At 32.9% G+C, this 27,446-nt stretch overlaps 1 protein-coding gene across 1 annotated transcript in view; it reads left to right on the top strand.

The window, feature by feature from the left end:
- The window catches only part of LOC107455053 (uncharacterized), a 295,610-nt gene that overhangs the window by 256,141 nt on the left and 12,023 nt on the right, over nt 1–27,446 (top strand). Inside the window, exons 4-8 of the mRNA XM_087158672.1 lie at nt 11,894–11,971; nt 14,754–14,981; nt 18,635–18,781; nt 23,381–23,680; nt 24,614–26,922. Of these exons, the coding sequence (XP_087014798.1) occupies nt 14,754–14,981; nt 18,635–18,781; nt 23,381–23,680; nt 24,614–26,922 (2,984 nt within the window). The 5' untranslated portion in view covers nt 11,894–11,971. The remainder of the gene's footprint in view (nt 1–11,893; nt 11,972–14,753; nt 14,982–18,634; nt 18,782–23,380; nt 23,681–24,613; nt 26,923–27,446) is intronic.

The raw sequence follows: 27,446 nt of genomic DNA, 5'->3' as shown, positions 1-27,446 counted from the left end.
CTATCTTCCTCAATAACATCTAAACCCACCCCCCACACAATTCTAGAACAGCCTCGATTGTTGTTATAACAGAGGAGAAATCACGATTTTCCAAAGAATCGAAAACGATTCAATAAAATCAACTCGTTCGGATGCCCGACTAAACTCTATATACGAACCCGAACGCCGACTGTTTAAACGGGTTGACAGAAACAATACCGATCGCAAATGCGTTTTCTGGTCTTATTCGGTGTGATCGGAATTTTCTTCCTTCGGCGAAGTTCCCTCTGAATCCTTCGAGATAGTGTCATTTCGGTAACTTTTCCATTTAGTCGTCTGGCAACTAATAGCTTTCGTCGATTCTTATCTGTTTCGTACATTTGGGGGGAAAGTGGCTTTGCCGGCAAACACCTTTAAATGATTTTTCCCGAACTAGGCCTACGTCTATGTCTTAAATAGTAGTACGCGAATGTGATTTGATTTTTCGAACTGAATATATTGAATTATTTCATTAAGAACTATATAAAAATTATTGCAACCTTTACTGCTTTTTTTTTCTTCAAAAAATTTAAAGAATTAAAGGTACATTACGCAATAAGGGGTTTAAACTCCCCCTTTGAGCTCAGACAAAATGGTAAAAATGAAAATTTTAGTAGAAATTATGCGGGCTATTATTTTTTAAGACTATTATATTTTTATTTGCCTTATGCCTACTTTTTTTTTTCTCACGGTATTTCTCAGAACACTGAAAAAACATTTACTATAATAGGGTTGTACTTTTGAAACCAAATTCACGTGATACTGTTACGGACTGGTTTCTTTCTGTCCTGCCAGTCGCGATAGTTTTCGAGACTGGCTTTCATTCGCGAGGTCTTTACGCGATGATTCTGGAATCCTACACGTTCTGTCGTGTTTGAGACAGTTCGAGAATTTTGGAGTTGCGGTGAAAATTTATATAAAAGAGGGAATGGAGAACAGTGGAATTAGTTAGACAGACTAAGAGTTATCTCCTGCCGTTTGTCTTTCGGAGCTCGTTGCTAAATCTGATTTGTTTGTCTTAACAAAAAGTTCATTCAATCGCCGAACCCGTCGTCGTCGTTATTTCGACTAGTGAAGAAATCAGTAACAATACTATTGGAGATACTGAGCTCGTTGAAGTTATTCATTCCAGCTCGAAGCTTTAAGATCGTAGCATAGCGGATATTTCTGTACCAATATATATATTTGCACTATGATCTTTAGGATGTCAAAACGCAAGAATTTAACAATTTTTAATTATTTTGAGAAAAAATTAGTGAGGTGACAACATCTAGTGCCAATGTAAGTTTTTCTGTTGAACAGAAATGTGACACTTCCGTTGAAGAAAACGTTTCTAGCACATCAAAATCTGATGAATGTGAAAGTGGTCCTCAAAGTGTTACTTCCCACCCATATGACATTGGACTTTTTTCAGAAGATATTACATGCGAGAAGATATTACACTATGTTCTTAAACCTAAAAAATCAAATCAAAATTCAACTAAACAATGTTGTCTAAATAAAAAGTCAAATTATCTAGCTGTCTAAATTAGGGAAATAATAGTGCTTTATTACATAATTTAATATTATAGAATAACTTAATAATTAATATTATTAGAATAACTTTATATTATTAGAATAACTTAATTTAATATTTGGTTTTTACGTAGTCAATATATATCACATTCATATTTTTTTTAAATTTTTAGAAAAATAAATTTCCACTAGAAGCGAACTTTACCACTGCCATGCTGAGTGACAAGCAACTCGAGCGAATATGCAGTATCTACAAAACCTTAAAATTTTTATGCATGTCATTCAAAATATCAATTTTTAACTATAGTATATTTTATATTGTACAAAAAATTTGATGTTTGCTATAAAAAAATGACAATTTATGTACCTAAGTCAAAATAAGTGGACAATTAAAAGGTTAAAAGCATATTAGAGTAGGAAAAATACAAAGTAAATAAAACAAAGAAGGAAAGAAACAACAATACTAATTAAATTGAGTAGGGGAGAGTGGGGTCAATTGTAACAGGGTATGATTGTAACAGAGCAAAAATTTCGAGTGTCGGGTTCTGGATTTGGTTCCTAGGTGGCGCACAAGGTGCATTTAACAAATCTACATGTACACCCCTGATGGCAACCATTTTTATGTACTTTTGAAAGAGTTACATCGCAAAAGATATTTTCACGCCACGCAAGTACTTTTTTTGGTATTAGAATACTATATTATAACAAAGTAATTTTGTTTAAACAAATAAAAATTAGTAACCGAATATGTAAGTGGACACCTTAATTAACATTTCAGTAAAAAAAGATTAGTTTTGCTAATTAATTAGCATTGTTTTTAACAAATGAAGCTGAAATGGCGTCTTGGGGACAATTGTAACAATAAGTAAAGGGACGATTGTAACAGTTGAAAATAAATAATCTTATGCTTACAAACCATTACTTAACTCTTTAAGAACCACCAATAGTTTCCTATAGCATTTATATTATGTTGCATGTGCATTATTTTATTTGTCACCTTTCACAGCATACATTAAAATTTTTAACCCCTTAAAGTTGAAAGTTTAACCCTTTAGGTCTCTGCTCATTATTATTTTTACTCCTAAAATATCACTACTATTTCGATCAATAAAAAAATATATCACAACTATGATAATATGTATAATTAACTATGTTCTAGTTGAATTTATGAACTGTTACAATTGACCCCGTAAGTGGGGACAATTGTAACAAGTGCACGACTGTCAAAAATTGTTAATAACTAATATAATAATATTTAAAATCAGCTATTTATTTTTCTTCTAGTAGAGGATAGTCTACTTTATACGTCTGTCAATAAATACTAATAATATATTGGATTCTTTGTTAGTTAAAAATAGTTAAGTAAAAAATGTTACAATTGACCCCACTCTCCCCTACTTATTATTCCTTATAGTTATGAATAAAATGATTACGTGGGATTGACCAGTCTTTAAATAAAGCGTGAGTAATCAAATATTCTTTTACGGACTAAAGGATTCAGGTTTTACTAAAAAGAAATAATTCAGATTTAAAGTTCTCTTAAAGGAATTGAAGCAGGTTTTAAACAAAATTTATTCACTTAATTAAAATTGTATCGGAATTCAACAACGAAAGGTGCGGGCATCACTTTTAAAGAACATTATTCTTGTTGCATGGATAACCTAGTTATTCTTTAGAATTTATCTCTATACGGGTGGGATAACTATGGAAAAAATGGAACGTTAATTGGTAACAAACTCTGTTAATTACTGTAAGATTTTTTTTTTAGAATTCCTTTTGTCTTACAGAATTACCTTTTGTTTTGGTTTCTCTTTCTTCCCGCGCGATCAGAACTTCTCTTAAATACTTCCTAGAAATAATTGTTCGTATTTATAGAAAGAAAAAAAAAAGAATACTTCGAACCAATTTAATTGGTTTATAATTTTCATTCGATTTCCTAAACTGCAAACTATTTTATCATTTTAAAGTTTTAGATTTTTATGAAATAAAAAAAGGTCATTTTAAATTTATATAGTGTGAGAATATAGTATACAAATTAACTTTTACGGCCAAATTTTCTTTCAAGCCATTAAAAACTTTATTTCTCTTCTGTTTTCTAGTTAGTAACGATATTTTTAAAAATAATGTGTTAAAATTTTTTATTTTGTGATAACTTAAGGCATAAGTATAAATGGTAAGAAGATATTGTAATAGCTTATAAATGGCATAAGAATAAATGGAAATATTTATAAACCATTCCTCAACCTATAGCGATACTTATCGCTTCTAATTTAAGATACTATTTTGCATCAAATTCTAAATGATGGTGTGTTATAAGTCTCATTATACTTAAAAATAATATTCTGAAAAAACAAAAAATGGTTTATTGCGATAAAAACCACAAAAACCACCCATTGACGCAAGGGGACTCTAACCCATGATCCGTCAGCCACTGAAGATATTTCATGTCAGCACTGCACTTTCAATGCAAGCCGGATGCGGAATTCGTATCGACCAGCCAACGTTGGTATACGAACCCGGATCCCCTTGAGCCATCACGGCTTCCTCCCCCATATTGTGAGAATTAAAAATATCAATCCGTTAAGAAGGAAAGGCATTTTTATTTAGGGATCCTTCATAGCTCCTTCTAGAAGAAATAATTAGCTCCTTCAATCAAGATGAACGTGAAAAGGTTTTTTTTTTTTAATAATTCTTTGCTGAGAATCATTTTTATTTATTAAAACAGGAAAAAGAGAAAATATCATTCAAACCCGCATTAATAAAATATGGATTATTTTGATGTGTATTTTATTGTTAAACCATTCAACTTTTAAGTTTTATTTCCTCTGGATAGAATTTTGGTATACAATATAAGGTGTTTTGTGTACAATACTTTTGAAATCCTTATCCAAAAATTATGCATATTAAGGTTTCGAAATTTTTACTGAGCAAGGACAAAAAAAAAAATATCTATCGAGTCACTACCGTGGAAGGTGAGACTAAAAACGTCAACGTTTATTTTTTCTTGAGAAAACAAGTTTTCAGTGCTGATTACTAGAAATTAGCCCCCATCTAACTAGTAATCAGAATATCAAACTGGTTCTGATATTTTTATTTCCATCTTCTCTTCGCACAGATATTAGTCGCCGGCAGATATTGTGTAAAAAAAAATACTTTATTTTTAAAAATCATTCAAATAAACATATGAAGACCTAAATTGCGAATTAACCTAGAGGGTATGTATTGGGCACCGTTGATCAGGGGATAGGACGCGACCTCTTTGGGTGACCCAGGTTCGAATTCCAGCAATTAGGCTTGGGCATGCACCGGCCAGTGCATACGTAAAGTATTCACAGTGGTAAACGGACCCTTGGTTAGAATATCCTTGCCGTTGGGCTAACTTTCTAGAGCTTTTCTGTGGTTTTCCTCTCCATGTAACGATAGTTCCATTCCTTCACTAAGACTAGCTTATTCCAATGTGTGATACAAATGTTACCTCATCTTTTGGTTTAAGTGCAAAATGACAAAGTTCGGAGTTGAACATTAATTGCCATTGAGTTAGATGATCGTAGGAAAAATAAAAATTATATTAGTGTTATTAAATTAGTGTATTAAATTTATCACTGTATCAGATTTTTCAATATATCATATTAGTTATTAACACTATTCCTAGAGCAATCGCCCTAGGAAGTTATTTTGACTCCTTTTTAATTTCAATTAGAAAAACAATGATGTATATAATGAGACAATTTCTTAGAATTTTGTGACTTTTTTGTACAACATATAATTTTTTTTATTGTTAATATTTACTAATAACTTGTTATATAAATGAAAATATAAAAAATTAATTTTGAACAAACTTCGTTACGCATTCTTTTACAATGCAGTCATTTTGACTGCTTTTGGGCAATATAGGCATATACTAAGTTTCAGTCTTTCTAGTGTTAAATATATTAGTGTCATTCATACTAACGATATTCAGTTCGAAATATTTATTTTTCCACATTTTTATACGATTATTTAATCAAATTTTAAAAATGTGAAACTTGAAACAGCATTGAATTAACGACAATACTAAGGAAGGAAAAAGAAATCTGAGGATACGGCAGTAATCACGCCTTTAAAAATAGTTATCAACTATGAAATACTAAATTTAATTGCTCTATAAATATTAACCATTCTAATTATTACACTGTTACTAAACACTTAATTATTTCTATTTAGTGTTCAGGTTAAACAAAATTTTTGCCGAAAATGATATTTATTGTTAGTTAAAAACGTTATTTAAATCTAACATTTGCGAGGGCAATAATCATGCAAAATATTTATTGTTATTACCATCCCTATTTAAGGAGTGATTTATGGCCACTTAAAATAAGAAAAAACAATCGAAAATGTGCATCTTCTTAACAATCTCTTTTCGTTCTGTTTAATGTTCTAATGCTTCTTACAAAAGACATTTTAGAATGAGAAATTTAATTTGCGTAGTGGTGCTTTTTTTAAGAGGAAACAAGTTTTACAGTTAAAAATGCAATTTCCATTCAAAACAATTTTTTTTTTACCTTAAAGAGATAATTTTTTATCATAAATATTAGTTTTTTTAAATTGTTTATAGAAATGAGTTTGGCAACGGTATTTTCTTTCTGTAATTTCGAAAATGCTGTTTTTTATTATATAATTCCGTTTTTGTTTCAGTTAAATTGTTCGAGCAATATTTCAATTAAAATTGTTTGTAAATTTTAAAAAATTACCTAGCAATAAATTTCTTTTTTATTTCTACTATATTCGTTATATTTTTAATAATAATCAATTTAGAATAGTTAAAAAGAACAGTATTTTCCTACAGATTCTATTACTAGGTTTATTCTTATTTCCAAAACGAATTTACTTTTTAAGTTCTTTATTTACTTTCCCTTATTTCCATGACGATGCGGCCAAACACCCCTAAAAAATATGTCTCAAGCATAAGCATTCATAATTTAAACTTTTATTATAGTTTTCATATAAATCTTATATACTTACAGATGAAAATACTTAAGCTTCCACTTAAAAAATGTTTTAGAATAACTATTTTTTTAAAATTGTTAAATAACATTTGCTTATTTTATTTGGCGTAAAATTAATGTAAATATTTTTTAAGAAAGACTATAACCGTCGTCGGACATTCTACCCAATTTTCGGGTTTACGACTACTAATGTTAAACTCCGCAGCCTTGTCATTTTAAACCCAATCCAGAAGACAAGGAAACTCCTGGATGGTGTATTGAGGAGAAATTGGCCTTCCTGGATGACTTTTTGATGGAACTAACCCACATTTGTGTTATATGGAGCGGAAAACCTCAAGAACCTCCCACGATTAGCCTGACAACGGAACTCTAACCCTTGTTCCGTCTACCACAGAGGATATTTCACGTCAGCAGTGTGGTCGGCGCAAGTCGGGTGAGGAATACGTATCGACCAGCCATTGCCGGGATTCGAACCAGATTCACCTCATTGGAAGGCGAATGTTCTATCCACTGGGCCATCACAGCTTAAGAAAGAAGACTGTCATAAAATAAGATTTTAACTATTTCGTTGCTTTTGTAGGCCATTAAGGGAAGGGGTGCGATTATTAATGTCTTCCAGTGGCGCTATCTATGGCCCAGAATTCAACTACTGCTACACGCATGCATCATACCCGTTTATAGGGCGGATCTATCCACAAAACGTAATTTTGATCTGAATCGGAGGACGATCCATCTCCAATCCAGCACCCCCAGAATTTTGTTATTGAAAAATAAAGGACTTTGCAACCCGGCAGATTTAACATGCACCAGTCACAATTTACTACAAGGAGAGTGTCCAGTCGGCTGGATTCGAACTCCCGTTCTCATGAACGTGAGTCCAGCACCCTGCCAACCAGGCAACCTTGCCTACTTAACTACGTAATAATGTGTTATTCTTAGACTGAAGACTGTTCATTTATTTGCCAACTGAATGCCGTACTGGATGAGAAAAGAATTAAGCTAGCCATAAAACAGTAGTGAGCAACAACAACGAAATCATGGACAAAACTGGAAGACATATACCAAGACTATAAATAAAGCTAAGAAAATTGCAATATATTTTTTGCTATATTACACGGGTGCTAAGTCCCCTATTCGCTGAGGCTCACCAACCCCGATGATTGCTGTCTCTTGGCATAAAACAGTTGAAATTATTCTACTCAAAATATATATTCTAAAAAGAACACTTTTTCCTCCTCTTCCCACCTCCAAATATTTCCCATATGATGCTGTTAATATCTATAAGTAAACATCAATCATATTTCTAAATAATCATTTTTTGAAATAACATTTAAAATTAAACGTATACTGTTATAACAAATTGGGTGAGTTCAGAGCTGTCATTTTATATTTTTGCTTACCAAACGGACGGAGGCATTAGAAATACAAATTTTGCAATCATCACTTTGTTGCATGAATCTGAGAGTAAATCATTTAACGAATCTCTTTAATCGTAATTCATAATAGTATATTAATGCCATTTCCACCAAAAATTAATCATTGTAAAACTGTTAATAACAAATGTGTTTAGCTGGTTAAATAAAATATTCTATACAAACTTTTAAAAACCATCTTTTACAATTCACAAAATCGTTTGTAATTTTTTTCCCCCACATAGTATTTATCTGTTTCAAAGAATGTTTTCTTCGACTGAATCTGCCCGCGGGGGAGAAAAAGCTTCGAATAAAATCTGTCGTTGTGTTGGAAGAACTTTTTTTTTTCGAATATTTTTTTTTCGGGCGAAAATAACGAGAAAGATGGAAATTTGCGTCTCTTGAATCAAAGTCATTGCCTCTATCAAATTTTTAGTCGCTTTTTCGATCTATTTTGGAAAATTCTTTTTACTATCCCATTGGCGCAAACAATTGGTTTTGTTGGCGATTTTTCTCTACGCTGCAATGACATTTGTATATATTGCTATGATGGAAAAAGCCCCCAAGATATTTTGGCGAGAAAAAAACATTTTTTTCGGTGTTATAAACTAGATGATGCAAGCTTACAGTATAAATACCCAAATAACAAAATACCAGCGGTTCAATATCTTTTGCCGATGATCAAACGCGTAAGTCTCGAGTAGGCCGTGAACAGCATCTTGAACTGGGCATTGTCCGCGTCAAGAGGACGACCTTGTGGTAGCACCGTTGTGATTAAAACAAGTAATATAAAAAAATATTAAAGTCAATTCCTACTAGGTCAGGAAAGAAAATATTTTAGTTACTTTTTTATTAAATAATTAAAATTTTTTAACGCAAATAAAACTAATAAAATTTAATGAATTAATGTTTGAAAAACTGTATTAACGTCAAGTGTCATCTCACTACAAGTTTAAGAAAAATGTATTTGAACTTGAGTTGTTGAATAAAATGTATTTTATAAACGATTGAGCAACGATTTTATAAACGATTGAGTGCGACCCCTGCTCGCTGACGCTCGCCAACTCCCGAATACTCGCTTCGCTCGCTACTAACTTAGGTACATTGCAAATGCACAAATTTCTAAGAATTCAAAACAATCACTCAAATCCATATAACAACTTTTTTTTAAAATAAAATTACATCTTTTTAGTAAATACTAAGTCATTAAAATAAATTTTAATTCAAATAAATGACATGTAATTCGTTAAACCTATTAGAAATGTGCTATAGTATAAAATCTTCAGATACAATTTCTAAAACTGATATCTCTTTAAAAAGGTTAAAATTTTGGCTATAATTAAGTCTATTAAGAATTGAAATAAGTGAATTGCAATGGAAAAACCCGCATAAACAAATAAATTCTAGTAAACCAAATAAATTCGTGATATAAATCAAAAATTGTCAAATAAATTCGTAATACATAAGTTCGTGTAAAAAAGCGCTTTCGACGAAATATTAAAATAGAGATCTATCGACAAAGACTACTCACTTCCGTTTTTAAAAGCTCTATATGTTGAGCCATCTCAGCTAGATTTGGCATGTGACATTTTTAGCGGCAATCATGGGTCGATTTTCTAGCGTTGCCATTCGGAGAGTTGTAATGAGGCTTTTTTTTGTCGCCGTGCAAGAGAAATATATATGTACATAGATGACTAACGCTTTACCCATCAGAAAATCCATTTCAATTTTCTTTCATATCTATTTAATGAATGAATTAATAGTTGAAAAAAACTGTATAAACATCAAGTGTTATCTCATTACAAGTTCAAAAGAAATTTTATTTGAACTTGAGTGGATAAATGAAAAGTATTTTATTAATGATTGAAAATTTAAAGAAGATGGAGAGATTGTGAACTAATAGTAAGAATTGAAAATAGAGAGAACAATTGGATATGTTTTGGGGGATAGCCATCTCATTGGATGATGAAAACAGCTTCTTTCGAGGGATAAGGAAGAAATTTCAGAAAATGATGTATTTATTTTGAGAGGGGGGATACATATTTTAGACAATCTTCTATCTAGGGAGGAATAAACTTTAAAAATAATTTTTTATTAATTATCGTGCTGAGAAGCTTTTTTTTGTTCCAGCAAAGTTTAAAATATCGCTTTCGCGTCATTTTTTATGAATTTAAACTCAAAATTTTAAATTATGACTAAGGTTTCGAAAATAGTTTTGAAAAATGCTTCTAGATTTACATTTCAAGAATTTCACGCTGGAATTTCATAAAAGTTATTTTTATCTAAATAAACCTTTATTTTTTTAATGTGTTAAGAATAATTTAACATTTATTCTTCTAGCTGACAAAGTTTTTTAACATGAAAATTTTAAAAAAGTAATTTTTAAGATTTCCTGTTCTTTTTAAAAGAACAATTAAACTAGTTTTAATAATTTAAAAAAATTTCAAACTATAATTAAGAGTTATAATATTTTAACTATATTCTAACAACATCTCTTCTTTGTTTGGTGTTTCTTAAATAAAATATTAATTCTTTCGTTTAATTTAATTATTCTTAGAAGATTTAACATGTGTACATATACATTTTACATAAAAAAAAGGAATCGAAGGATTTATTTTTGAGGTTCACACAGACATAGTTCTCAGAAATTATTTTTGCAAAATAATTTTTTTAAAAATTTATCAGCCTATATTTCGACCCTTAATGTCATTTATTTCGTGAAATTGAGTTTAATAGCTTAAGCTTTCAAAAAAAAAATTATCAACATACAAAAGTTAAACAATATGGGAATTTTTTATATATACATAGATATATATAAATATACATATATATAAATATGGATATATACTACACTCTACCTTGCAATAATGCATAAGACACTGAGTTTTTGATTTTTTAAAATTTCTCAAGAAATACTTTTTTTAAACTTTAGAGATGTTTAATTTATGCGTTTTCTGATACTTAGCAATAAGATTTAAAGCTTTCAGAGGTTTGGTGACCTACAATAAATTACGAAAGAAAACAAGTCTTTTTAGACACCCTACGCCAGAAAATCTGCAAATGAGCTTGTGACTTATTAAAAATAACAACTAATGTAATCGATATAACTGTATTAAGTTTCCTAAACCTAGAGTAAATATTTATGGAAATATCGACATTTTTTTCTTCTTAATTTTTTCGCTCCTTACGTTTTTTTTGTTGTTATAATTTCATAAATATACTATTGAATCAAACGAAATTTTTAGAGCAAACTGAATTCGTTAGAATTGCGCATTAATGTAGTTATTTTATACAGTGATTGTGCGAAAAAAAATTTAAAGATTTTTTTCATAATTTTGAAGGGAATCGTATTTGGCTATTAAACAAGCTTTATTAAAACTGAGACTGGTATTGCGACGGATGACCCCCCCCCCCCTAAAAGTATGTGTTCTTTTGCGTGTTTTCTTTCTTTATACCATCAAAGTTTAGTTCCCATATGATTATTATAAGGTATTATCATTTATTATTAAATTTTGTCTTATAAAACAAAATAAAATTTGTTAAAAATCCCTTATCATTGAACTTTTTTTTGAAAAATACAAAAAATACTTAAAAATTAAAGAGAGTTTTAAGCAATTTTCTAAGATATTCAAATCAAACTTTTTATTAGTTAACAAATACGATTCACAACAAATTATGAAAAAGCTTTAAAATTTTTTCGGTGCATGCGTAGAATTAAAAAAAAAAAACTATCTTTCATACTCATAATAATAATAACCAATCTTTCTTGGCTATTAAGATTTCTTTCTTGCCTATGTTAACTACTAAACTTTGCTGTTTCTGATGATTTGATCTGGTGGTATTCATACTTTGTCTTTTTACTTATTACTCCTTACTTTTCAGAACCCGTGCCTTTTAACTTTAGTAATTTCAATTATTTCAATTTTATTTTTTTGTATTAATAAAACTTTTTTTCCCTTTCAGATTTATGCAGCTCTTCATAAATGCTCTTAAAAGAGGAACGTCAAGTCAAACACCCTTTAATAGAGACATGAGAAAAAAGTACGTTATTTTTTATTCGATACAATCAAAAAAATATTACCGATTATTAATTAATATAATTGTTATAAACTTGATAATTAATATGCTTGTTATTGATTGGCATTCCCTGGGTTGCTTTTCAAATTACTTTTTTACACGACTAGCAGGCCTGACAACTTCAACGCTTTTTTCAAAATAAATCATAGAGTTGTAGACATTTAACACTAAGCATACCAACATTAACACTAAACATAACCGGTCAAATGACCGTTTAAGAACTTTTGCATTGAAAATGAGCTTATCATCTTATCGTTTTTGCACATTTGACTTTCATTACTTTTTCTAAAAATTACATACAGTTCATATTCTATTATTTTGTATTTTGTTTCGAATAATACTTGTCGTATACCTATTTCTACCGCAACCGGTCATTTGACCGGGAGAACAATTTATTGTTTTATAAGGTTATCGGATCAGAAATTATGATGCAATGCGTGTTCAACGTATTGCCTTCGATGAGTTGCACATTTCTGCAAAGAGTGTTGCGTAGTTAGTTCAATCAAAATAACTGAATTCCAAATGTCAAGAAAGTACCTAACATTTTAGATTGGCATTTTTGTGTCAGAAAAAGTGACAAAAACTAAATACAGTCAAACCCCGCTATAGTGAACCTTCAAAGGACCGAAATTTCGGTTCACTATAACCGGGAGTTCACTATATCCGTTACGCAGGCAATTTCACTAATGGTTCCCAAACTCCTCCCTTTCATTACATTATATTCATATAAATGACTGAAAAATATTATTTAGTAGCAAAAAATGTGTCATTTTTCATCACTCTTCGTCTTGCGTACATATAAAATTTTGTTATCTTTAGCTGATGAGCAATCCTCAACATCAGATATGGAAACACTTCGACTCTCAGATAATTTTTCCTGAATTTCTGTTATTCCGCTTTTTAAACCTGTCTAACCTGACATTCGAGCACATAAAAGTAGTTTCTATAGATGGTTTTAAAAATCGGTATATGTATTTATTTTGAGGTACAAATTTCAAAATTATTACAAAGAAAATGGGGGGGGAAATCAGTCGGAGACAGGAAAAAGTTCATTAAATCCAACTTTCTCACTTTTTGGGTTCACTATATCCACTAATAATAACATTATACGTGTATAGCAAGGCACGGGACCGAGCATTTCGTTCACTATACCCGGGAGTTCACTATAAGCCGTGTTCACTATAGCGGGGTTTGACTGTATTTTGGTATGTAGCTTATATTTTATTTTTATAGCTTTACTTCATTTCCAACTAACCGTCAGTTTTTCCCCAGAAAAATGTCGAAACAATCAAGACAGCACACGTTTTTAGAAGAAATAATATTAATTATAAGAATTATAATTCTTATATATTCTTATAAGTATAAAAATAATTATAAGAATATAGAAATAATAATAATTAGAAGAAATATGTTAGCGGAAAATGGAAACACCCTGCATATGTAGAAAATGCGTTGAGCAATGCATCAAAAATTCTTATTCTTTTTGTTTTGTAATACATAAAAATTGGCAATATAGAAATTTGTTTAAATATTATAAAGTTTTTTTTTAGTTTATTTGCTTCCTAACATCCATATTTCATACATTCAATCTAGAAATATAAAGTTCGGTTATTTTAGAAATAGGTACATATTAAGTGCTGGTATGTTTAGTGTTAAAAACCAAAGCTTTCAAATTTTTTAGTCATTTCGTCAACATTTTAAAAGCCTTACCGCGAAAGAGAAGATAATAAATAAGAGAAGATAATAAATAACTTTTTGCAAGATACTTTTAATAATAATAAACATATATGTTGCTAATTTAAAATAACAAAAGTGCTGCGTTTACAAACAAAACTATATATGGTTTTTTTAATTGAACATGTAATAAGTTTTTATTCTATATTATGGATGTTATTCTTGCATTTTGTTGGGGGGAGGGGTGGATGCACAAATTATTTCCAAATTATTTCTTTCTCATTTTGAATATAATTATCACAATAAAAATAATAATTTAAAATCATGAAATCCGTAGCAGTAGTTATCGAAAAAAAGATTGACGAAGAAATCACGCAAATCGAACTTCTCAAGTGCGTGTTTCGTTTCGAGATTAGGTTGTTGTAATAAATGATATCGTATAAAAAAAATATCGGATTTAAAAACTATGGAAAAATCAATAGCTATAACTGCCAAAAATTCGTTGGAATTATTATCTTAAAAAGTGAATACTCAAATGCACGATTCGAATTTTCCGTATTGCTTGAAATGTATCGGGATATTTAAAATCCACTTGAAAATCAATAACTGCCGAAAATACAATTGAAACATATCGATTTACAATACTATCGGCGTAAATTGAGCCATTCAAATAGTGACTATCTCAATGCATGATTCAAATATTACGTCTAAATTTCTGTAGAAAAGAAAAGTATATGTTTTTTTACTTCTCGAAAGAAAAATCGTTCTGCTATAACTCTGTAGCGTTCTGTGATAATGTCGCCGTGTCGCTGCGATTCTGCCACGGGAGCTACCACTAGAATAGACGTATACAAAAAGCGTAGAAGGTTAGCAACCCTGAGACAAGTATCTTTTTAGATAATAATACTCAATGCAATCGTCATGCTGCTGAAAATGGAGCTGCTAATCGCTTGAAGTATAGGCCTAAATCTAGTTAATTGTCAAATGTTATTAATATTATTTCCGAAAATAAATTGTTAGTTTTGTCAGTAAAAAGATTATTTTTTTATAAGTTTTGTTTGTTTTGTGGTAGATGAAGCCACCTGCTGTAACAATAGTTTTCGTCATGATGCTGACGTTCCAAGGAATTTTGGCCCATACGGAACCCTGCAACTTCAACCCCCTCTGCACCTGCACACATCGTGACGTCAGCTGCATAGGCGTCCCTTTCGCACAAGTCCCCACACTACCCCTTGATGACGTCTTCCAATTCACTCTACTGAAATCCGGTGTCGAAACCTTACAGGACAAATCATTCCAGGTGAGTTAGAGGATGCTTATAAACCTTCGAAAATCTTAGTCTTAAAATTCTTGATTAATCCATCAAAAATTTTTGATGGTTTATTTTGGTTTCAGTGAGATTCTTGATGGTCCACCATCATCCAACATTTTCTATTATGTTTGATATGCCAACAAACTTCCATCATTCCATGATGGAAAATGCTACTTTGATACTATGATGGTTAACCATCAAGAGAAGTTTGATTCTCATGGAAATACAATCCATGATGGTTCAAACTATACATTTCCATGATGGTTTCATGGGAATTCTTGTTGGTTCTCAGGAATGTACCATCAAAACAATGTTTTTTTTTTTTAAAATGTTGGATCATAAAATAAGTTCAAATTCATACATTGGGATGATGGTTGTTCATGATCGTTCCAACATTTGATTTTCGAGATACTATGATGGACATTTGTGCTGGTCCATAATGGTACAACAATGCACGTCCATGATGGTTTAATAATAATTGTTGGTTCAGCAGGAATGTACCATCAAAGCAATTTGGGTTTCTTTATGTTGACCCATCATCATATGATTACGAATTCCGACATTGAGGAAATGGTTACTTATGTTAGTTACCATCAAAAAATATAATGGCTTATGAATTATTGATGGTTATTATCAATATTATGTTGGTCCATCATTTTTGGAAGGCCATCAAACATTTGAAGACTGAAATTGGAATAAACCGTGCTAGTGCAAATGAATCTGCAGAACACATGATTAAATCAATGAAATTAATCTCGGAAAATCAATGAAATCAGCTAACAATACAGAAATAGATGCTATTTCAATCAAACGGTTTGGTCAAAAAAGAAAGATTTTGATATCTGGCACAGAAGTAAAATTTTAAAATAAAATAAATTCATACCTATTTGAGATGAAAACACATTTTATAAGCCGTCATATTAAACATGTTGCATAGCGTTTTTAAAAAGTTCTTAAAGGTCCTTCTTTTCGATTTTCTATTTTTAAAAGCCCTTAAAGGTGCTTTTTTATATGAGTGTTTTTTAAAAGTGCTTAATTTTCTCTATTCGAAAATGAGATTTTTTTTCTTTACCATGACGATTTTTGCCAGGTATTATGCAAAAGCGTGTTTTTTTACATTGTTCTATTCAACATTTTCACAATTCATTCAACCACAATCCATTTCGGCGTATCATCGGTCCAATAGCGTAAGAAAACGGCAATTATTTTACATGTTTGATGAAATACTTGCGAATTCGTATGCGCATATATACTGAGCCGGTTCGGTGAGATTTTTGCACTCTCGTGTGCAACTCTATGCACGATATTCTCAATTTCAACCTTAATTTTCCATCCTCTGACATCGAACCGAAAACTCGCAATTTTTTTTTTATAATGGCTAATATAATCAAGAAAGGAGCATCCTTGTCAGAAACTAGTTATTTTACCTTGACCATGTAAAGTCTTGGAAAATTATTTTGCATTTTGTTGATGTTTATAGTGCTTAAAAATATTTTTGGGTGCTTGAAAAGTACTTGCAGGGTGCTTATTTTTGTGTGAAAGATTTTGCTATGCAACCTGTCAAAACCAAATATAAATGTCATACAGGATGTTTCGAAACTGATGGTCAAAGACTTAAAGGCAGATTGAAAACCAGGAATTTTCACCATACAATCCAAGGGCGGTGATCCACTCTAGAAGTTACGTGGCAGTCACGGATAGCTCCTAGTGGTTCACCCACCCATGCATTGTATGGTGAAAAATCCTTGTTTTCAATCTGCCCTTAAGTCTTTGTTCACGAGCTTCTAAACTCCCTGACTATCATCTAAAACTACCTCAACTTTCAAAGTTTATAGATGAAAATAGATAAAATATTTTTTAAGAATGCCTCTGTAATCCGAATATTAACATTGTCTGATGAAGGCCGATTTCATTTAATGATGATAATTAACCGTCATTTACAAGTTGAGGTTGGTAGGTACAGTGCACTCCCGATTATCCGGGTTAATCACCGGGACGGGTCACACGGACAATCGAAAAACACGGATAATCCGAAAACTCCTTTTTATTAAAGAAAAAATGAACATCAGTACAAAAAATATAAAAACTACTTACATTTGCATGCTGTATAACATCAAACTAGGAATTTAACATTTACTGTTTAGAAAAATGTGTAATGCGTCTTTGCTTCTTCTGTTTGTTCATCTCTTGCCGTATATTGACACATATTTTACGTACCGTAGTAATGTCACCGTAATCAAATTCTCGTTCTCCTATATAATCAATCTAATAAAGTTTACACAGATTTTAGAGCAGTAGAGTCAGGAATTGTATTTCCCTCATATATTACATCTTCTGCATCATCACTATTTGATTTAACAACACAGTTAGTAACAATTTACTCATCTGTTAAATACTGGAAGTCACGCTCACATAACCAAACGCAACCAATTTTCCTCATCAAGAAACCTTCGATTTCTTTTCCTTGTTCAAAAATACTGTTATTATATTCTTCAATATCTGAAGAAGATTGTTCATCAAGTGATCTTTCTCCACGATCGTGATAACGATTTTACCTTTGACCATGATATTCCATATTCTGCATCCAATAATGAATATTGATTTAAAAAATTTGGTAGCGTTATAACTTCATGAATCACTATTGCTGCGATTATTATCAATAAAAATATTAGATTCATATTCTGTTAATAAATTGCGAGACTGATTTGACAAGATATATTTTACATGCATCATAATCTTGAAAATGTTTCTCTTTAAAAAAGGAGGACGGATAAACCGCAAACCGGATAATCCGCGCACGGATAATCGAGTGTGTACTGTACTTTATTTACCCGTCGCACCCGAGTTGCGCTATGGGCTATTGACGGCGGACTGGGAAACATTCCTGTGAATGTTCCGAACACATGCCATCGAAATTTTGATCCTCTGCCGAGTGGATGACTTTCAACGCCTCCTATAACTGAAAGCCTCCACACGGTTTCTTATAGGTAGTCCGGTCATACCACTATGAAGGTAAACCAGTTTATTAAAGAGCCACCTAATAGAAAATTTAGCAAAAATAAGAAAGTGGTAGCAAATATATGTCTAAAAATTGGTTAATTTATGAATATCATTGGTTAGTCTTATTTACTTATCAACGACTACAGATTCAGTTCTCAAATATATATGATGGATTTATTTGAGAATTTAATTATATTTAAGAATAATTGGATATATTTGAAAATATATAGGAGAATATGGCACTTTCTCTTAATTACTATTAAAATAGAAATTGGATTCATGCACATAATTAGTTTACTTTTTAAATAGTCTGCTCAGACTACTTCTAAAAAATCGTTTGAAGGTTTTCTGATGCAGGAGGGGAGGGCACTTTATGATAGAATAGTTTACCGAGAATCAATACGACGCACCCTCGGTTTCTACACAGGCTGATCAAAGTGGTCACCCACCCGCTTACTGACAGCAGCCATTGATGCTTGATTTCGGTGTTCTATCTGTAAACGTGTCTTTGCGATCAATCCATTGTGGGACATTTCCAAGTTGAATATAAGGATTGATTTCTATTTAATGAATACAAAAACAACAATGAATAACTTTGATTTTTAGTGTTTCATTTTTGTCGTCTTTTTTTCTTTTCAAAGAATACTCGAATATCGTCTCTAAGAATGATGCAGAATCAACTGTCTCATATTCACCCGAAGGCTTTCCAAGGGAGTGAATTAGCTTTGACTACTGTGGATCTCAGTTTCAACAGATTGCACAGATTACCCCAAGAGGCTCTTCAGAGGGTAACACAAATTTTCAATTACCTCAAATTACCACAACACAAATTTTCAATTACCTCGAATTACCACACCACAAATTTTCAATTACCTCGAATTACCACACCACAAATTTTCAATTACCTGGAATTACCACACCACAAATTTTCAATTACCTCGAATTACCACACCACAAATTTTCAATTACCTCAACACAATTTCCAATTACCCAATAAAAATTTAGCTTATATGGATTTTCTCTCATAAAAATTCGTGTTTATAATTAACTTTAACTGAGCATATTTAAATGTACTTATATTGCTTACCTGTCCTTCAAAATTCAACTTTTTTAAAACTAATAGATTTCATAAGTTAAGGTTACAGTGAACTCTTAGTTTTTCTTGAAAAATAATGTTATCAGGGGCATTCAAATGAAACCCGGCCACTAGTGTAAACCATCGATTTTGATAACTCATAAATGTAGCTATACACAGTATAGCTCGTTCACCAGGAGTTGGCACTTGGCTCCGCCTTCATCACGTGGTATGCGACGATACTATTTCGCTATTTTTGGGAGAAGGTTGTGAGCAATCCTGAACAATGTTGCTATTTGGCGATCGTTTGGCAAAAATATTTATTTCGAAAACTTTATGTGCATTTTTTTAACAATGAATATTTCATAAATTTGATGATATTTTACACTATTTTTTATGATATTTCTTTTTTTTGAGTGAATAGTTTGTCCTTTATGAGACATTTCGCTGGGAGAACAACAGTTTTTAAATTTAAACTATATTTAATTAGCTAGTGTAACAAAAGGTATATTAGCAGATGATAAAGCAAAGTAAGTGAAAAAGAATTCACTTTCTGTGTTTGGCGCAAATTAAGGGTTGTCTCAATTTCAACAACGGAGATGTTTTTCCTCTTACTCCCCCGCGCTGAAATGAACTGCGTCCGAGGAGGTGGAGCCAAGTCTCAACTCCTGGTGAACGAACTATACACATACTAGTCACAAAAAATGTTTTACACATTTATCCCATTGCTACACTAGCCAGTCTGTTCCATCTTTGAAGAAGCTAGTAGGCTGCTGTCGAATCCAGGCCTGGACCCAGTTACACAAGTCGTCGTCCGTTGTGAATCGATGTCAGCGAATAGAGAGGCCCAAAAACATGAAAGTCACGCGGTGAAAGGTCTGGATTGTACGGTGGATGTTCCAGCGTTTCCCACCGAAACTTGTTCCTGCTTACGCTCCTGCACGTTCCGTAGTGGACGATAACTTGTGTGACCTTCTCTTCGGCGTGCAACCACACTGTCGCTATGCAATGTCAGACGTTGCGCAGTTACGTGGCTCCCCATTACGTCTAATGCAAAATTGGACGCACTGGCCAGGTTTCAATTAAATGACCCGCATACATTGCTGTAACTTGTATGAATTATTTATATTTAGATAAAGAACATGAAAACATAATTTGATACTTATTAAATGGTATAACATGAAAAATTAAAATGTTTTTTTTTTAAATTGTCGATTTATTTTGCGCAAAATTGTTTCTTAAATTTAAAGATTCTTTGTTAATTTCATCTCTATTTAACCTTCTCAAAGTGTAGAGAAAAAATTTACACATTTTACAATTAATTTTTATTGATCTAGAGAGTGTTTCCAGTTCGATGCAAAATTGTGTTTTGAGAAAAACAATTTTTTGTCATAAAAAAGCAAAATAACACTAATATTGTTAAATGCCTTACAAATTCTTATGATTTTAATAATTTATATGATTTTTTATATCAGAACCAAGTAATTCTTTATAAATGTAGCAAATTATGGCAGTTCATATCAGAAACTAAGGTGGAAGAGAAAACGGTATTACAACAAAAAAGAATTTTAAAAAATTGCCCAAAAATACACAATTATTTTATTTTACACAAATTTGCTCATTGAAATGATGTATCTCGATAACATGTACACAGAACTTATATAACTAATCAAATGGAGTAAAAAATTATGATTAATTAATACTAAATCATGCGTAGTAATGAGTAGACATACTAAAAAATTACGAGGTTTCAGGTGACAGTAGAAATGAAAATAAGAGTGTGTTGCACGAATGTGAGAAAAAGAAACTAGCTTATAGCTTGATTGTAATCGCTCAAATACGAAAAATTCTTTTCCATGTTATAGAGCATCATTTAATTAACATAAAATAATCAAAATTAGAAAATCGGTTTTTCCAGGGTTTTATTCCGATTTGGGGTGTCCACTATAGCCATGATAAATTCTTGAAGAGCCGCGATGGCTCAGGGGATAGAACCTTTAAATGAGGTGAACCGTGGTTCGATTCCAGCGATGGCTGGTCGATACTAATTCCGCATCCGGCTTGCACCAACAACAACACTGACGTAAAATATCCCCAGTGATAGACGTATCATGGGTTAGAGCAGTGTTTCCCAAACTTACGACTTTTGTGTACCCTTTTTAAGTTTTTCGTAACGCTGTGTACCACTAATAAGAAAATGAAAGTATTTTTCACTATAAAAAATTGTACAAAAGTTAAAAATCACACCTGGATGTTGACACCACTAATTATTAACTGTTAACTCTGCAAAAAATAGCCGAGAGAAAAATACGCAATCGTAAATTTTTATGGCTAGCTTTGTTTTTAAATAAAATTTTTGAAATTTTCGCTTGTTGCAAGATAATTCCATAAGAACGCGTACCCCTGCTGAACGGTTCCCGTACCCCTGGGGGTACGCGTACCACACTTTGGGAAACACTGGGTTAGAGTCCCTTTGCTGTCAAGCTAACCGTGGGAGATTCCCGTGGTCTTCCTCTCCATGTAACGCAAATACGGGTAAGTTCCATCAAAAATTCCTCCACGAAGTCAAATTTCTCCGAATACTTGATCCAGGAGTCCTCTTGTCCTCTGGATTGGGTTCAAAATGACAAGGCTACGGAGATCAACATTAGTAGTCGTATACCAAAAAATTGGGTCGACTCTTAAGGACGGTTTTCAAAATATAAATTAATAAAAAAAATCATGTAATAACAAAGTAAATTTCGCAATATTCTACAATTATTTTTTTAATGTTAAGAGCATCGAAATATTTATTATTTTAATATCTTCTAAAGAACTTTTTAAAAATATCTTGAAATTTCAACAATCTAGTAATAGATTTCATAAGTTAATAAATTCATGAAGGTTTAAAGTAAATTTAGTAATATTCGATAATTTTTTTAGTGTTAAAAGCATCGAAATGTTTATTTAATATTTTGTATAGATTTTTTTTAAAATTATGGCTTTTTAAGAATTATCCCTTATGTCGTGCAAAATAACGTTTTACAATTTAAAGAACTTTTATAAATTCAAGTCGTTACTACCTATTGTCAGAATTAAAAACGATGATTCCTGTACGATAGTTAACACGACTAAGGGAAAAAATGACGTCATATGCTTTAATTAGCATATCACAAAGCAAAACCCTTCTCTATCATAAGTCATTTATTCGAATAAAATTATACTTATTCGATACAACTAATGAAATAATTTATATAAATTGCTACCATCCGTCGGGACTTCCTATTTAACTTACTCTCCGAAGATTTGGAAATTTAAAAGAATATATTAAGACGAATGAGCAAGACATTTCATCAAGAGTTATCACTAGAAAACGAAATTTAAAAAATGAAAAGATTCCCACCGTATATACCCAGCAACCCCCCACTGCCATTTTGTTTTCGGTTCAGCAACTATTTAGAATTTTTTAATACCCTAGGGAAACTATGGGCGTTGCAAGAGTCCAATATTTGAGGGGGACAAGATTAACCCCCTTAATAGCGACATATTTCAGAAAAATGGACCAAAAATGGAAAATTTTTTTGACTGTTTATTTTTGTTCTTTATCATAAAATTTAGAAAATGGTTTTTTTATTGCAAAAGTAAAATTTTAAATGCAATAACTACTGTATTTATGATTTTTACTTACACATAAAAAGGTAATGGATTACACACACATCTTATTCATTTAGGGGAAATTAAACGAAACTTGAAGCTAAAATATAATATAACTAGTATAATATAATATGAAAACACACTGAAAAACAACCAAAACTAAACCAGAAAGCGAAACTTTGCCTTTGTTTATCAATCTAAGTGTGTCTTTGTTTATCTGAGCAGCTGACAACACCCACATTTTCCCTAACTCGACTGAAGTCATAATCGGTGAAAAACTGGGACCATTAATGCCATCTATTAGGAAAATAGGGAACTAAGTATCCTAAAATCAAAACGAAATCAGCTCGGGCATCACAAATACTGCACGTAGTAGTTGTATGAACTGGATTCGGGCGACAATGGCAAGGGGTAAAACGTACAGTGGCTATAGTTCACTAAATTCCACTTGTAACAAAACGAATTTCTTAACATGCATAAAAAGATTAATTTCTTTCTTAAATACACCTTAAATGAATTTAAATCGATCATGATTGACTAGTATTTTTTTCTGAGAGAATTATTGAGGGGGATATATTCAAAATATCTCCCCTAGCAATTCCTTTTCGTTTCTTGTTCGTAAACTGTGTTTAAAATGTTCAACACACAGTTTAAATAAATGAGCTTGAATCATTTTTAGTTGAGGCATCTGCAGTGGTTAAGCCTACATTCCAATGACATCGATGATTGGCCAAGCTTACCCTCGAAGCCAAACTTGCGCAGTGTTTTTCTTGGAGACAATCGCATTTCACTCCTCATAGATGGCGCCTTCTCCAACCTACACAACCTGACGTCACTGGATCTCGACCAGAATTGCCTAACTGACGTCAAAAATCACCCTTTTCCCTCCTCTCTCCAGACACTCTCCCTCTCCAACAATCTTCTGAAGCGTGTGCCATCTGAAGCACTCCACAATCTGCGAAACCTCACTTGGCTTCAGGTAATCATTTTACTTACTTCCCAGAAAGCATGTAACCTTAAGGCAACCTTGTTTCGGAATTTACTTTTTAGTGTCACAAAAATCTTTGTACTAAAAACATTTTTTCGATAAAGCAAAATTATTGCAGTTTCAAACCTTTCATCCTAAAAGGATTAAAATGTATTTTTTAAAGCTTTTTTAAAAAGTATAGTCACTTAGGAAAAATTGTCACTTCCCCAAACCATTTACTGTATAAACTTTTCTTATTTATCTGTAGTTTACTAACAATTGCTGCCTTTTTTTTGTTACTTAATAGAAGACCTCCCTAAACCGTTTGTTCTAAAGGGTGTCCCAAAATTAACGAGAGATTTGAATTTGCCACCATTTTTGCAGTAAATTGTTGGCTACCCCGTAAAAAGAAGAATTTGACAGCTGTTAAGGTTAGTGAAAATGAAGCGTTTAAGACTGTGTCACATGCCATACAGCCAGTGGAACAATTCAATGACTGCAATGAGACATTTCCGGGTCGTGTACTCTCTCGTTTCGGTGATTAGAATTGGTCCCCTAGATCGTGTGATTTAAAACCGTTAGATTTCTTCTTATGGGGTTATTTGAAGTCAAAGGTCTATGTCAATGAGCCCACAACAATCCGTACATTACAAGAGGAAATTAAACGCTGCATCAACGAAATTTAGCTGCAATTACGCAGAAAAGTCATGAAAAAATTCGACAAAAGAGAAAAAATTCGAAAAATTCGACAAACATTTGATCGATGTGTTATTCCATAAATAACTCTATTCTAAGTATTTTATGATTCAATGGAAAAATAATAATCTAGAGACTAAAAACTGTGTTCTATTTAATTCAAACCTTGCGTTAATTTTGGGCCACTCTTTATAAACTTTTATTCTTATTTATCTATAGTTTACTGATTATTACTTTTTCGTGTTTTAGTTGAATGGTAACTTAATAGAAGACCTCCCCAAACCGTTTATTCTACCAGTGAGACACCTTACGAAACTGGATCTCAGCCACAACCTCATCAGAATTCTCTCCGCATCTTTACTGAACCACACAGAAGTCGCCATCACGAACCTCCACCTCGAATTCAACTACATAAAGACTCTAAACGGGGCCACGTTTAAGGGTTTCGTTGTTGAGAGGCTCTCCCTGTCCAACAACAGACTCAGAACCATTCCAGACGGCTCATTCGAAGGGCTTCAAGACACCCTCAAAGCCCTTGATCTGAGCCACAACCTCCTGGAGACATTTCCAAAAGCCTTAAAAGATCTGACCGCCTTGAGTCATCTCTACCTTCGGGGCAATTCCATCAAAGACCTAGATCCTTACGACTTAAACGGCTGCCGTTATGACTTAGACATTCTCGATATCTCTGGGAATAGATTCAGAAAAGTGCCGCGAGAGGCGCTGCATGCCACCCAGAGGATATCACGCATCAGTCTTCAAGATAATTCCATTTCATCCATATCCGCTGCAGACTTCAACGTATGGGGCCAATCTTTAACAGCTCTGAATCTGGCTAACAATGAACTCACTAGCATAGCGCCAGATACTTTTTCCGGGACAACGAAACTCAGAGAACTGAGACTCTCTTACAATAATTTGGTGTCCTACGATCCCAGTACGTTCAAACCGATCAGATCGACTCTTGAAATTTTGGAATTGGGTAACTTCAACCTTCCCACTCTGGAAGTCCTTGAAGGAATGGAAAAAGTTAAATGGTTGCAGGTAGACTACAACAAGTTGAACGCGCTTTCGACGTCGACTTTTGAAGGAATGCCTTCCCTCATTCATATCGACTTGGAAGGAAATAAACTGCAATCTTTACCTGCAGGACTCTTCAGAAATAAAGTTCACACGCGACTCAACAGTGTCGTTTTAGCCAATAACGAAATAGAAGTGATAGAAAACGGCACTTTCTACAAACTGCCTTTTCTGACGAACGTTGTTTATTACGGTAACAGGCTTACCACGATTAAATCTTTCGCTTTCAGCGAGATGCCGATTCTAAACACCGTGATTCTCGCCAGGAACAGAATCTCCAGCATCGAAAAAGCGGCTTTTTCGAACCTGAAAAGCGTCACGAATATATTCCTCCAGGACAACAACCTCACGGAGTTCTCGTTCGTCGGATTCCACAAAGTGGGCGAGTCCAAAAACCACGTGTTCCTCGACCTATCTTACAACCGAATCGAACACCTGCTGAAAGTGCCGGACTTTAAAGAGAGCGAGAGGTACATCAATGTGCGCAGTTTAGACCTTAGCCATAATCTGATATCAAAAATAGACGGTAGCTTCCTCAAACCTGTGGGCAAAACCTTGCATTCCTTGACCTTATCCTACAACCGGATAAGTTTCCTCGACACTTCCATCTTCCAGCATGCACCCAACCTGCAGGTGCTGCACCTGGACGGCAACCTGCTGTCCAACTTGCCAAACGGCGTCTTCCAAAATTGCCTTATGCTGCAGATCATCAACATCGGTCGGAACAACATGTCGACGGTGTTTAGCGGTGCTTTCCGAAATCTTAGCTCACTTCGCATCTTGGACCTTAGCCAGAACAACATCAAAACACTACCAGAGGACGTTTTCATAGGCACCAGTCTAGAGCGGCTGAATTTATCCAGCAACGACATATACTACGCCCCGACTGAGAGCCTGGCCCACACGCGAGCCACCCTGAGATATCTCGACCTGTCCGGTAACCGGATATCCAGCATTCCAACCAGCGGGATCAACCATCTCCACAATCTGCTGAGCCTGAATTTGTCGGGCAATCACCTGTCGAGCTTACCGGAGGACGCTTTCTCTAAGTTAGTGTATTTGTTGTACCTAGACCTGTCCCACAACTCGCTGTGGAAGTTCAGCGACGAACCTTTCAAAGCTCTGGTCTCTCTGCAAACCCTGAACCTATCTGAAAACAATATTCCCAACGTGCCGAATTTTCCGCTGCCCTCTCTGCGCGTCTTGGACTTGTCTCATAATGTCATATGCAACGTGTCGGACCTGTCGTTGTCGAGTGTGACGGAGTTGAGGCAGCTGGATCTGTCTCACAATTATCTGGCTGAAGTTCCGGTGCACGTGTGGCCCTCTATTGTCAGACTCATCAAACTGAATTTGTCTTACAATCCAATCCGTGCTCTGACCACGAACAGCTTCAGAAAATTGGAGAAGCTGAGAGAATTGGATGTTCGAGGTCTTGATCTCACTTTCATGGATTCCAGAATACTGCACCACTTGAAGTAAGTTTTTTCTACACCATTCTCGACTCGCATATCTTTTGAATAATTATATTAGAGTTCTTCAGAATCGGTTTTAAATGTTTTTCAAATCATTGCCTTAGCATGTTATAAAAATATAAACATTGCACACCATAAAACAATATCCTTGTATACATTAAATAATAAAGATCAAAATAAAAGAATTTTTTAAAATATATTTAAAAAATAATAAAAAGTCGGAAAACAAAATAAGAAAAAGTTCTCTTCGTCAGCTGATACGATTATATTAGCAAAAAGGAGTGCTTTCTAATTTTCTAATACTGTATCAATATAGCCAGATAGAAAATAAAATGTCAAGAAAACACAGAACAAAAAACGAAACCTATATAGCGAGTAACGAATTTAATATTAACTTACACTTACCGGAATCTTTCAAGAATGATTTCGGATATTTTTGTAATAAATTGAATGTGAAGTTCTGAGCATAGAGGAGCATATTTTGAGCATGTGAAAACAAAAGCGTGTATAGAGGGATCTTATACGGC

The sequence above is a fragment of the Parasteatoda tepidariorum genome, chromosome 3, assembly GCF_982258835.1.
Source record: "Parasteatoda tepidariorum strain Cologne lab strain chromosome 3, Ptep-v5.0, whole genome shotgun sequence".
Classification (NCBI taxonomy): domain Eukaryota; kingdom Metazoa; phylum Arthropoda; class Arachnida; order Araneae; family Theridiidae; genus Parasteatoda; species Parasteatoda tepidariorum.
Note: the sequence above shows the minus strand (reverse complement) of the source record. Positions and strands in the feature narration are given on the sequence as shown.